Here is a 14,440-nt window from a genome sequence, read left to right as displayed (position 1 = left end):
ATACTGACAATACACGACACATTCTTAGTTTTAAGCGTCCTTCGCCCTGTTCATGCCTGCTGAAGTTAGCCAGGAGGCACTCACATGGAGAGAGAGCAAGCGAACAGCCATAATTGAAGCCGCACGGCCAGGCACTGGAGAGAAAACATGCCTCTGTAATTCGTTTATTTAATTATAAAATTAAACAGAAGGCAGCTGGCTGAGCAGAACGGGCAAAGGAGTGATGCCATCAACAAAATAAACGTAACTGATAGGATAGAATCTAGAAACGTGGTTTAGAGTCTAACTTGCTGACATTGGTGCCCGGAGGACGGGGCGCCTACAATCTCAACATTTGACCAAAATGCACTGTGTGGTGATGTAAGGCAAAGACATTATCTCCCTGTGTCTCGTGCTGTCCAGTGCGGTTCTATTTTAACTTTGGCGTGCACGGTCCTCCTGTTATAACTATGTTTGCGATGCTTGGGTGCGCTGTTGAATCCGCTCACCTGGCTTCAACCCGCCCCGTGCACCTGTCTCTCTGGGCAACAGGGGTGTGTGCCACCGAGCACAGCCTCACGCCCTCCTTCCCCAGACCAGGAAGTGGCGGCGGTGCTGGGTCTCGCGCTCACTCCTCAGACGTCTGCTGCCTCCTGTGCCAATGGAGCTGCCTGGGCCCCTGCATGGCCACTGATGCCCGCTGCCGCCTGCCTATCTGGGCGTCACGGGGGCAGGGGGTGAGATGGGCAACAGCAACAACGCCTCGGAGCCGGGGTTCCTGGACTACACCCTCTGGGACCAGCCGGACAACGCCACTCACACCTCAGACTTCTGGAAGAACATCGACCAGGTAAGCTGCTCGCCTCGCGCCGGCTCCAGGAGGGAGGCACGTGCGCCCCGGGAGCCGTCCGGGAAGCGCGAGCTGCTTGCACGCTTGGATTTTCATGTTTTCCAGAAAGGGCGTTTCTTCTTTTTAATAACACGCCCACCGTTTGCTCACTACAGGGCATCAAACTCAAATGCATCTTCTTACCAATTACACACATTGATATTTACAAATTCAAATGTTTAAGTGTCGCGAGGTGTTTTTACATTTAGAAACCTGCTGCTTGTGTTGTGGCCCTTCCTGGCCGAGGGCTGACGTTTTAAACCGGCTCTGCAAGGGAGCTGTTTGTTTTTCACGAGTACGGATCAGTTTCAGCAAAAGCATCGTGAACAGTGTGTACTGTACAGGCCCTTAGTAAAGAGTTTTGTTTGGTAAGCCGGCACATGCTTTGCCTATTGGGCTGATTTTATCCACCCCAGAACTTTGGAAAAAGGAAAAAGCAAACAAATGTTGGCCGTTTAAATCATAGACGTCGTTCCATCAGAAAGCGAGGTTAGGGGAAGTGACATCACATGCCCTTTTTCTCTAATTACATCATTAAAAGTGACATCATATTGCTTTTCTTGACAGTCTCTTTATAGGCTCTATCACCCGTCTCCAAACTTTGTCCCACTCCATCATCCGTCTTTATCACATGCTGCTGTTTCTATATCACCTCCCCACTTCTCCTCTATCTCCCCCACCTCACAGCTGTGGCTGCTTCTTTCTCACCTGTCTATTTCTCACTGATTTCTTATCTATCTCACATTTTTTCTTTTTTGTTCCTTTAGAACCACTCATGTATCTCTCTCCCCAAGTTATCCCTCTCACCAGTCTGCCAGGTTGTCACCTCTCATGTCTCCCCTTCTTTAACTGTTTCAAGTGTCTCTTTATGATCTGTCCACCCTCTTTTTCTTAACTCTCTCTTTCATCCACTCATCTCCATCACTTCTTCCTCACACCTGCCTCACACTCTCTGTCACTTCTACTGCCTCTTTATTATCTGTTTTTATAGCCTGTGTCTTTCCCTCACCTCTCTCACCTACCTCAATCTCCTATACAGGTGTTGATGTCTATCACTATCCCATCCGTATCTGAGCTGTCTCTTTCTTATCTCTCTTGCTCATGCAAACACATACGCACCCGTCTTTGTCTTTCTTCACTGACCTGCCACTTTACAGTGTCCTTCTCCTATCTTCTTTTAGCTTCCCCTGGTCAATTTCCCCTATTTTCTCTCCCCCTCTACCTCCCCTCTCTCTCTGTCTCTCTTTCTCTGTCTCACTCTCTTCTTTCCCTCATCGTTCTCCTGATGATGTTTCCTCTTCCCACATGTGTTCACAGACTACCAAAGCCACAGAGCTGCCTTTTTACCTGGGCCCTCTCCTCTAGGAAAATGAATATATTATATTGCAAGATTGTTGCGTCCCGCTGTGAGAGTGCACTTCATGCCTTAATAAGCTGCAAAGTTAGCTGATGGGCACCTCATAGGAGCAGGCCCAGTAAACGGATTGATAGTGTCCTGGTTTCACTGTAGCTGAATGCATTTATTCTCATAAACAGTCTGGCTAAATAGCTGCTGGCTACTAAAAGTAAACAACACTCACCAGACCCCGATTCATTTGCCATCTGGTTTGCAAAAGGCATCTTGGGGACATTCAGAAATTTGACCTAGGAATGCATTCTGCCAGTTGCTTGCAATTGGCTTTGTGGTTTGTAACTCACATTTCCTGGCTTTCTATTTGCTGGCTTTGTTTTAGGCTGTCCAGCTTGAGTCCGTCCCTCCTGTTGCCGAAACCTTATTTACAGTATTCTTCAGAGAGGTCCCTTTCTGCAAACCGACCAGTGGTGTTTGCTTTTCTTTCTCTGACTTCAAAGTGAGAGGCATTATGTGACAATCATGCTGACTACTGGGGCTAATTCTGAGTGTGGTGGAAACAAATATTTTAATACCATCAAAACAAATCAATACACTAGGTGATGGCATTTCCACACATTATATTTTGTGCACTGTATACTTTTGTCAGTGAAACTGTCTGTGCAAATGTAATGGTCATTTCAATTGAAGATGTGTTGCCTGTAATGGCAGTGCGCTATCACACCATACATGCTCTACTTTACCACACTCCACTCTACTCTGCACCACTCACTTTACACCACTCCACTCTACGCCACCCCACACTGTGTCCCTGCGCTGTACACCAGTCCACTGTACACCTCTCTACTCTGCATCACTCTACGCTAATTCACTCTATCCCACTCTACTATACTATGCACCACTGCACTCTACGCAACTACACTTTACGTCACTCCACTCTGAAATCTGCACTCTTCGCCAATGTTCTCTATTCCACTGCACTCTATGCCAATGTACTATACTTTGTACCAATCCACTTTACACCAGTGCACTATGCCATCTGCTCTACACCACTCAAGTCTACTTTGCACCACTGCACTCTATGCTACTGCACTCTACCATGCTCCATTCCACTGTAGGCCACTTCACTCTACTCTGAAACAATCTACTCTGCATAACTTCACTCTACACCACTGCAATCTATGCCTCACAACTCCCCTCTGCGCCACTCTACTCTACTCTGTTCCACTCTACTCTACGCCACAGCACTCTACTCTATCCACTACAGTCCATGCCAATGCACTCTACCCCACTTTACCCAAAAACAGCAGTCTACTCTGCACCCCTCTTGTCTATGCCACTCTGTGTCAGTGCACTCTATGCCATTACACTCCACGTCACTTTACACTCAACACCACTATATACTACTCTGCAACAATCTAATCTATGCACTGCACTCTAAGTCACTGAACTGTACGCCACTCTATTCTACTCTGCACCAATGTTCTCTACTGCACTGCTCTCTACGCCACTTTACTTTGCACCACTCTACTCTATGCCACTACAGTCTATGCCGCTGCACTCAAAGCCACTCTACTCGACACTCCTGCACTCTAAGACACTCTACTCTGCAACACTGCACTCTACGCCACTGAATTGTGCACCACTCTACTCTGCGCTACTCTACTCTGCGCCACTCTACTCTATGCCACTGCACCACTCTACTCTATACCACTCATTGCCACTGCACTCTATGCCGCTCTAATCGGATGTGCATCACTGCACTCAGTGCCACTTCACTCTATACCTCTGTACTCTACTATGCACCACTGCACTCTACACCACTCCAGCCTAGGCAACCCCACTGCACTCTGCACCACTCCACTCTTCACTAGTGCATTCTGCACCTCTACTCTATGCCACTGGACTCTACCCTGCAGTACTTCACTCTACGCCACTTCCCTGTACTCTGAAACAATCTACTCTACACCACTGCGTTCTATGCTACTCTACTCTATGCTGTGCTACTCTACACTGCTCTACTCCATGTCTATTCACTTCATACCATTCTACTCTAAACCACTGCACTTTACCCAATGTACTCTACATCACTTTACTCAAAAGCAATGCACTCTATGCCATTGCACTCTACGTCAACTGCACCACTGCACTCTATGCCACTATACTCTGCAACACTCTACACCACTGTACTCTACACCATTGTGCTCTACATCACTGCACTCTACACCTCCCTATTCTACTCTGCAACACTTTACTTTATGATACTCCTCTCTACAGCACTGTATTGTGCAACACTCTACTCTACACCACTGTACTTTATGCCACTGCACTCTGTGCCAATGAACGCTGCACCACTCCACTCTAAGACACTCTACTCTGCAGGACCGCACTCTACACCACTGAATTCTAGGCCACTGCACGCAATGCCACTCTACAACATTGCGCTCTACGTCACTGCACTCTAAGCCACTCTTTTCTACCCTGCACCACTGTACTGTACGCCACTGCTCTCTACAGCACTCAACTCTGTGTCACTCTACTGTGTGCCACTGCACTCTGCGCCAGTTCACTCTATACAACTTCAATCTAAGACACTCTACTCTGCAAGACTGCACTGTCCGCCACTGAACTCTACACTACCCTGTACCATTGCACTCTATGCCACTACACTCTACTGTGCACAACTCATCTTTACAACAATGCACTCTACACCACTACACTCTACACCACTCTAAACTACTCTGCACCACTGCACTCCATACCACTGCACTATATACCACTACACTCCACTATACGCCACTGAACTCTATGCACTCTGCTCTACACCTATGCACTCTACCCTACACCATTACACTTTACCCTGCACCATTTCACTCTACTCTGAAATAATCTACTCTAAGCCACTTCACTCTAGGCCACTCTACTCCACTCTGCACCACTCTACCCTGTGCCACTCCACCCTGCGCCATTGCACTCTGCACCACTGCAATCTACTCTGCACCACTCCACTCTACTTTGCACCACTCGACGCCACTGCAGTCTACACCACTTTACTCAAAACCAATGTTCTCCAAGCCACTGCACTCTATGCCAGTCTACTCTTCACCACTGTGCTTTACACCACTTCACTCGAGGTCACTCTACGCCACTCTACAACACTATACTCTATTGCGCTCTACTCCAATCTATGACACTCCACTCTATAACACTCTACTCTACTCCATGCCACACTACAACACTACTCCACTCTACGACACTCTACGCAACTCTCTCTAAGCCACTTTACTCCACTCTATTTCATGACACACTGCTTACTCAACTCTACGACACTCAACTTCATTCTACACCCATCCACTCTACGACACTCTACTCCCTCTGACACTCTACTCCCTCTATGACACTCTACTCCTTCGACAACACAATGCCACTTCACTCTACTCCACTCCATGACACTCCACTACTCTCCACTCTACCTCACCTTTACCCCACACCACAACTCTCTACACCACTCCATAACACCCCGCTCTACTTCACAACACTCTACTTTATGACACTCCATGCCACGCTCCTTTACGCTGCTAACTTTTAGCAATGCTGAACAGCTACCAAGCTGTTGTACAAGATGGCTAAAACCATATTGGCCAACCAATAGCTCTTGAATCGGCGAGACCTATTGGCTGCGCTAAGGTTTGTGGTTTCTGTCACTACCTTTCGGACATCTGATGTCAGGTATCTCAAAGTAGGTATCGCAAATGGTGCATTGTAAGGTCGTCACCATTTACTATGCTTTAAAAGCTAATACAATTGAATAAATAATGAAAAATGCGTTGTATAAAGCGCCTCTCTATACCCTCCTTGTAGTGGTCAGGCTTCTCGCTGCAATCACTATGCACTGTACGGGGGCTGGTCTGACAAAATTTGCCTGGGCTGCTTTGGCTCCCCAGTCCGGCCCTGAATACAAGTGCTCTGGGTATTCAACCAGCTATTAAATAGAACCTGTTATGTGAGCCATGTCTCCAGTTTTTATTGGGCATGCTGGAGATATGTTTTGTTTTTCTAATATGTAATATATAGAGCTACAAATGGCAGAATATGTTTGTCATGATATGAAGAAAACTATGACTGGCAGCTTAGGGCTGTGTTAGCTGTGCATGAGATAGATATTTTTTCCTGACACACATTGAAAATGGCAAAGAGAAAATCTTGGGTCTGGCTAAGGTGTTATTGCTTTATCTGTGTCTTTCCACGTGCAAATTCAATGGCTTTCCTTGTACCAGTTTGTTCATCTTGTATTCGCCCCTCCCCTAGAGGAGGGCCTCTTTAGCATCCTTCTAATTGGTTGGCTTCTATCCATCCACTACTCACATTTATGGAACTTTTTTTCTCCAATTTGGTTCAGCACTCCATGAGAGTGCATGTGTTTTTCAGTTCTCTCCTCTCTCTGGTGGTCTGCCCCCAAATGCCCACCCGTGCTTTGTGTTCTTACTGTGTTACTTCTGCCATCACCCCCCTCGTGCACAGTGTTGTTCTCAGCCTTGTGTGTCTCCACCGCTTCCTGTGTTCCGGTCACTTTCATGTGCTTCTCTCTCTCTTTTATGCTTATCCCCAAGTGCTCTGTATTCTTCTCTCTGTTCTGTTCCTCTCTCCAGGTATGTTTCTCCTCTCCCTATTGCTCTCTCACTCGTGCAATACTTTTACCCTCCTTGTCCCCACTTGCTCACTCTATTTTGTCCTCCTCTTCACCTCTGCGCCCACACTTTTGTTTAAAATTATTTTTGTGCTAAAAAAAATCCTTAAAAAAAATTACTAATCCAAATAGCTTCCTACCTTGGATTGATAAATACAGAATTAAAGCGAATGCCGTCTGTATCATTCTCCAGAAGCTTAATGAGTTCTGGTGCATGCGCGTGCACACAGTCTCAAGCCTCCACAGGAATATGTTAATACGAATGCGCTCACCACTGGAATGACGTAACCACCAGCAGCAGAATTGTCATCATGCCCTTTTTAAATATATATATTTTTTATGTTGTTGCACAGCATATGAAAAAAACCCGATGCTGTAGTGTAGAGCATCGCCAAAAGGCATGGGCAAAGTGAATAGGTCCCAAAGACAAGACCTATTGGCTTCATCAATGCTTGTTAAATACTCATTTTCTTGTAGGCATTCTTGGTCTGTTATATATACCAAGTGTGATCGATAACTCTTTAGCTGCTTCCTTTATTATGAGTGATGGATACCTTCCTAGTTGTTTAAGAGTGTAATTCTATTAATGTTTTATTTATGGTTAACACTTTTTCATTTAAATTATATATTTTTTAAATTTTGCTCTTTCTAACATTTCTATGGGCGTGTAGCTGCAGAAAGGTTTCACTCTGTTTTTCTTTTTAAATTCGCCCCCAAACGGGTTCCTCATACAACTGCTACTTGTACCACATTTGCCCCTGCTACTCCCTAAGTGCCTCCTTGAGTGTCTTGTGGCTCCAGTCCTAAGCCCCGCCTCTTTGAATCTCGCTACTCACCTCAGGCCAGTCCTACAGAGCTGCCACTGTTGATATCCCTGTGGCTGTTTTCTGTGTAAAAGACGGGAATATGTACGTGGGTGATCTGCAACTCAGGAACTCATCCTTAAGCCAATGATTTCTGCTTTTCGAGGTTCCCTAGGGGTAACTGAGGAACGAGTGTGTGACTTAACACTGGCACATATACCTCTTTCCAATTGGGATACACAAATGTTTCCGTGGTCATATGCATCTCATGTTAGTTTACAGTCTTTGCTTGAAGTCATTTCGCTCCAGTATTTTGGGGGCATTACTTTCGCCACTTGCACTAACTTTGTAAATTCCTCTTGTTCAATTATTGTCTCAGTTCAACCCAAGTTATGGCATTTTTGACACTTAATATATCTCCTTCTTTGGATATCTCTTTAAGTGTTAGGGTTATCAAATTGAAGGAACATCTGTTTAAGATAATGCAGCATGTTCAAACATATGCCTTACTCTGTAGACATTCTTTATTTTTTAATCTTGTGATATTCTGAATAAATGATAGCATGTAATCCATTTAAGTTTTAGGAAATACAGTAATTTAATTGTGACGGGTTCAAGAGAAATCGGCAGTAAGCTGGTCTTAGTTTTAACGGGTTTTATTATACTATATAGATGATCAGTACACGTTTTCCTTAAAGTTGTAGTTCGACGTGGAGATCGACTTCTACTGGGCCGCCTGTGGTGACGTTCGGATGGGTCGAGTCAGCGAAAGCCTTCTGGACTCCGTCGGGGCCTTCCTTGCTCCGGGTCCGTTTTGACTCTCGGATTAAACAGACAGAGATAATGTCTCATGAGATGGGTGCTCTTATATATACAAGTGTAGGGGAAAAGGAGTGAGGACACAGTAACCCGTGCAGCACTCTTTGGTACGATATACTAAATGTGAAGGGTAGTGCTCGGGGAAGGGTGCACCGGGACAAGGAGGTATCAAGTTTAAAGAGACGAACCACCCAGTTCCAGATAGTATTGCGTACCTGAGTTAGCCACACACCTCCCTTGGGTGTGTGGTTGGGCGACTCGTAAAGACGTTGGCCTCCTGGCTTCTCGTCCGTTCTTGGCGCCGCCGCTTCCCCGCACTCTAGCTCCTCCGCTCTTTCCGTCTCCACGTCCGTAGTTCTCCGCTCCTCAACAGTTTCCGTCCGCGACACCTCTTCTCACCGGGTGAACAAACACATCTGGTCCTGGCGTTCCTCCGTATAAGACGTCGCCGCCTCATTGTACAGACCCGCCCATTCCTCCGCTGTCTCAGAATTAAAGGGCCAGTGACCTCCTCGGTCTCCTGCGTGCTGGCTCCGGTATTGATGTGCTGTGAAGGGTAGAAGAGGGGTGTTGAGGGTGGAAAAACGTCCTGTAATGTCCCTTGATCATGGACGGGGGTATCCCGCGCGTCTTCTCTGTTACATTAATGTTGGTTTGTAAGTCTGTTTTTGGATGAACTTTAAAATGTTCTGCAATGTTCCCCAATATTCTTGAAACGTTCTGCTCAGACAACATAAAAGGCACAGCTTGTTTATATCGTTGCTAGGGGAAGGGAGTGGTCCACAGGAAATCGAAAGCGGCCGATCGCGAGCGGAGGAAGTAGACGAGAAGCAGGGATTATATCCTGAGAAATTGAAACTTGACATATATAAAGAGTTCTTGGAAACTAAGTTATTTCTTTGATGACCTGTACAATGATTATATGACACTGTAAATAGCCTTGAAAAAGCCCCGGCGCAAATCGCCACAGGGGGCGAAACACGTGTCGGCTGTTCATGTTTTAAACCCTATTTAATAAAAGTATCTTTTCTACATCGCTTGGACTCCGGATTCTCATTATAAGAACAAGGATTCAGCCTAAGGATATTTACAATTTGATCAAACACACTCATCACCCCCTTCAAAGACAGCTTGTTTATATGTTATAGTGATGACATCTTCTATGGGCGTAGTTAAATGACTGATCCCAGTACTGCTTGTGAATTAGTGGAAATTAAATACTTTGTTGCATCTTTGTCTCATTAGATGTGTTTTCCTGACTGAATGGTATTCATTTTTGTCATATTGTGCACCACCAATGCACAGTAGCACCCACAATGGTATAACGATGGTGCTGGCAGTGTAGTGGTAAGTCTTGGCAAGTTGTGTGCATTTATTACATATTGGTTCCCAATCTTGGCATCATGTTCACCCTGGGTTCATGATGGTAATTCTTGGTATGCTGTTGCCACCCCTGCCACGGCGAAGGCTCTGGGTTCATGGTGGTATTTATCGTAAATTTGATGTCCATGGTGGTAATTCTTTACATATTTTGACCAAAGACACGCTCATATAATGCTGGCCACCACATTTTAGTAGTGATTCGTGACATATTGTGGGCATGCCTGGCTTGACGGTGCACCCCTATTATAATGATGGAAACCACTTAACTGTGGTAATTACTGGTACATTGTGAGCTGCCATGGTTTGATGGTGCCCAGGCATGAATGTGAGCCATATATATAACACATTTATTTATTTGTAGTTTCTATAGCCCATCAAGGCTCTCGAGCATCAGAACGCTTTACAGCAACAAGGACTAAAGAGATTATAGTTAGAACAATAGATAAGAAATCACAACAGCTGATATGCTTAGTGGAAAATGCAGACAGTGGTTGAGGAAAGGATCACCTACAAAGGGAGCAGCAAGTTAGAATTGACTGAAGCAGTGGCTGATGCATTCATTGACAACAGTAAGCGAAACAGATAACATTATTCTTCAAGGTTCCAGTGACCACAGAGACCGAACATGGAATAGATGGGTGAGTAGGTGGAGGGAAAGGGAAAATTCTGATCAAGGAGAAGGAATTTAAGTGGTTTGTAGGTGGATATTGAGGTGTTTCTGCCAAAAAATGGTGGAATAAGCATTCCAAATCTTCGAAGCACATCCAGAAAAAGCCTTGTTCAAAGCTCATTTTTTAGGCTACATGGATTTTTATCCAGCAAAAGAGTATTTGAGTTTCGTAGATGACAGGAGCCCTCAGAGATCTTCAACTTGCTTTTAAAGTAGTGAAGGTTGTCCACCTTTGTGCAGCAGGCACACTAGTTTGCAAGTTGATCTGCTGTTGAAGAAGGGTCAGGATAGTGAGCACAGTACAGAGGTGATGTGAGAGGCAGAGCTTGCTGCAGCAGGTAGAAAGACTTTTAGGGGAGCAAGGCAAGTTTAGGGAATAAGCAAGAGGATTTAGTTGCGATAGTTAGCTCTCGATAGTAGCAGTTCTGGGGTCACAACTTTAAGATCTTGTTCCGTGAAGAGCAGTTTTATTCCTCAAATTAAATTAAACTGGAGATTGGCACTGCTGACCAAGGTGTTACTGTGTTTTTGGTGGTTTAGTCAGAAGTCAAGGATGAAACCCAGAGATTTGTTGGGGATATTGGCTGAGAAGGCCAATTCCCAGTGGGATGAATCAGGGTTTGTGCTCAGTTCTGTTTATTGGCACTGAATGTGAAATGCTGAGTAATCATCCACGTTTGAATGTTTTCAAGAGTTGTTGTGACCTGGTGATGTCCTCATACTAGTTAACTTCAGGTACAGTCACATACAATCCACATACTAATGGTCTGAGAGGGCAGAGTCTCTGGTAAAGTTGTACTGAAGTTCGAGATAGAGGTTAAATAGTATGAGGGCTACGATTGATCACCGATGATCACCCTGATGCATTGGTTAGGCCTGGCAAAAGAACTGCTTCTTTTGGTAACTTGAGATCAGTTAACTTGATATAATATAAACCAGTAAAAAAGTTCTTCTTCAGAGCCCTAATGACCTTTTAGTGCCTGGATGCCAATGTAATGATTTAAACTGTCATGGGCTAATATGAGGTTTAGTAGAATCAACAGGTAAGACTTTCCATTAGGATGTGTAGAGCCTCATCCATAACTTGTAGGATGCAGATTTAGCTCTGCAGTCACTCTGAAGAGCTGATTGGAAGTAACAAAAGAGTTTGGTACAAGTGATAAATAGTTTCATTTGGCCTTTTTGCTACTTTCCAGTATTTATGCTGGAAACAGAACCACTGAGGGGCCGATTACAATGTCATTCAGAAAGGCTCCGTATCTCAGAATCCGATTATGAACCTATGTTTCGGACCAAATCGTACACATTTCCTAACGATCGATTATGATGCCCAGAAACAGTTCAAGCTGTCCGATACGGTTCCAAAAGGCATTTGGATAGCCTGTGTCTTTCAGAGCTGAATTGTACAGCGCTATGGACGCGGTTTACGAGCGAGCAATTAAGATGACCGATTAAGACAGCCGTTCCGAACCGGCCTGCCCGACACAAAACGGCTGTTGGAATCTGTCTTCTACTACGCTCTTATGGCGCGGGTCCGGTAAAACACATACCCAGCACACACATCCCCATACCCACCATTCTTACAAACCCTCTGAGGCTCCCAACACTCAATAACAGAGGTTCCGTCCCTAACAACCTCAGAAAAGTTCCCCTCACTCTAGAAAGCTCGACCACCCCTCTCTCTCCCAAACTCAAATGCATCCTACTCAACTGCAGATCGGCCCAGAGACACTCCTCCGACATCGCAGATCTCGTCTCAGATAGGGATCTGGACCTAGCCATTCTAACAGAAACTTGGCTCACTGAAACCTCTACTCCGATTATGGACATACTAGTCCCCCCCAACTATCACATCATCAGGTTAGACAGGTCTTCAGACAAGACGGGAGGGGGAATTGCATGCATCTTTAAAAGCAACCTCTCCGTTACTAAAGTCACCTCCCCCTCCCTCTCCTCCTGTGAACTCCTCTGCCTCGACATTACCAGCGAGGCCAAACAAGTTTGTGCTCTACATCTCATCTATCATCCGCCTGGTGACAATCTCATATTCACCCAACAACTCATGGACATGATCACTTCCAATGCCGGTCGGCAGACCACCCAAGTCTACCTGGGTGACTTCAATCTCCACTGGAACGACCAGAAAGACACAGTGGTAAACAGTCTCAAAACCTTCCTTAATGCACTTGACCTCACCCAAATATGCGATAGACCAACACACGACAAAGGCGCGATACTTGATCTCATCATTGCCAAAGAGAATTCTACACAACTGGAGACGATTCTACCCTGCGACTGGTCAGATCACCACATCATCACCTTCTATATCAATGAAAAAGTTAAACCTAACCCGACACAACCAATCAAATCCAAAATATGGAAAAGGGACATGAAGAACCTCAACGCCACTACTCTGCCTCCCCACATCGGCAATCTGCTCCTTCCCCCTTCAGGTGCCGCAGATGTTCAATCACTGACTGACCACTACCTTGAATCTATGAATACATTAGTCAATGAAGTCGCCCCACTGCAACTGAAGAGAGTCTCCACCAAAACTTCCAACCCCTGGTATGATGATAGACTCAATGACGATAGGCGTTCGATGCGAATGGCAGAGCGCACTTGGAGAGCGGACCCCTCAGCACTGCACCTCAAAAGGCTCAAAAACAAGAGAAATGCCTACTTCAGGATAATAAAGCGCACAAAACGGGACTTCTTCAGCCGCCAATTGGACCAAGCAAAAAACAGGCCAAGAAAACTCTTCGAACTAATCAAAACCCAAACAAAAGCACAACCCCTACAATCAAGTAGCACAACAAGCGACACCCCACACTGTGAAGACTTCTCTGCTTTCTTTAAGCTAAAGACTGACAACATAAGAAACGACCTCATCATGGATGTTAGCCGATTCCCCAACCACACAAGAATGGCTAACACTCAACCTAAAAACATGGCTTCCTGGCAGTACTTCGATACCTACTCGGAAGAAACAATACACAAATTGCTCTGCACCTTAAAGCCCTCTAACCACCACACAGACCCTCTACCTGCTAATGCCGTAAAAGACTTCATCCCCCTGCTCCTCCCTCTCTGGACCAAAATCATCAACTGCTCCCTGCAACAAGGCCTCATTCCGGACTCCCTCAAGGTGGGGCAAGTCACTCCTATACTCAAGAAACCTACAGCTGATCCAACTGACCTAAACAATTACCGACCCATCACCAATATTCCCACCCTGGCCAAACTGCTGGAGAAATGTGTCCAACTCCAACTAACAAGACACATTGACCAATTTGACCTCCTCAATTCTCATCAATCAGGATTCAGAGCGAAACATAGCACGGAAACAGCTATGACACACATAATTGATGACGCCCTCCAAATTCTTGACCGCAATGAGTCCTGTCTCCTCATCCTTCTTGACCTCTCGTCAGCATTTGACACGGTCAAACATGAGAACCTGCTGGAACTGCTAAGCACTAGAATGGGTCTATCGGGAACGGTTCTCAAATGGTTCTCGTCCTTCCTACACAACCGATCTCAGAAGTTCAAGATCGATAATGTGCTATCTGCACCCGTGCCTGCGGATCTAGGTGTTCCACAAGGATCCTCCCTCTCCCCCACTTTGTTCAACCTCGTCATGGAACCGCTCGCCACCTTGCTCCAAGCTTCTAATGTCCAATTCCATATGTACGCCGACGACACACAACTGTACCTAAAGCTTCAATCTCCGGAAGATATCAAACATCTGAACTCCACGCTTATCAACACTCAATCTTGGCTAGCCGATAATCACCTCAAACTAAATGCTCTGAAAACTGAGTTCCTTCTCATCTCACCCCCGGCGAAAATTTCCACC

General features: G+C 45.6%; 1 protein-coding gene across 2 annotated transcripts in view; it reads left to right on the top strand.

Annotated features, from left to right (window-relative positions):
• The first annotated feature begins 557 nt into the window (after nucleotides 1-557).
• NIPAL2 (NIPA like domain containing 2) overlaps nucleotides 558-14,440 on the top strand; it is a 590,087-nt gene continuing 576,204 nt past the window's right edge. The window contains exon 1 of one of the 2 annotated variants that reach the window (XM_086966045.1): nucleotides 558-829. In XM_086966045.1, the coding sequence (XP_086822171.1) occupies nucleotides 722-829 (108 nt within the window). In that variant the 5' untranslated portion in view covers nucleotides 558-721. The remainder of the gene's footprint in view (nucleotides 830-14,440) is intronic. The other variant, XR_015309920.1, reaches the window with a different exon arrangement.

The sequence above is a fragment of the Lissotriton vulgaris genome, chromosome 4_1 (genome assembly GCF_964263255.1).
Source record: "Lissotriton vulgaris chromosome 4_1, aLisVul1.2, whole genome shotgun sequence".
Taxonomy (NCBI): domain Eukaryota; kingdom Metazoa; phylum Chordata; class Amphibia; order Caudata; family Salamandridae; genus Lissotriton; species Lissotriton vulgaris.
Note: the sequence above shows the minus strand (reverse complement) of the source record. Positions and strands in the feature narration are given on the sequence as shown.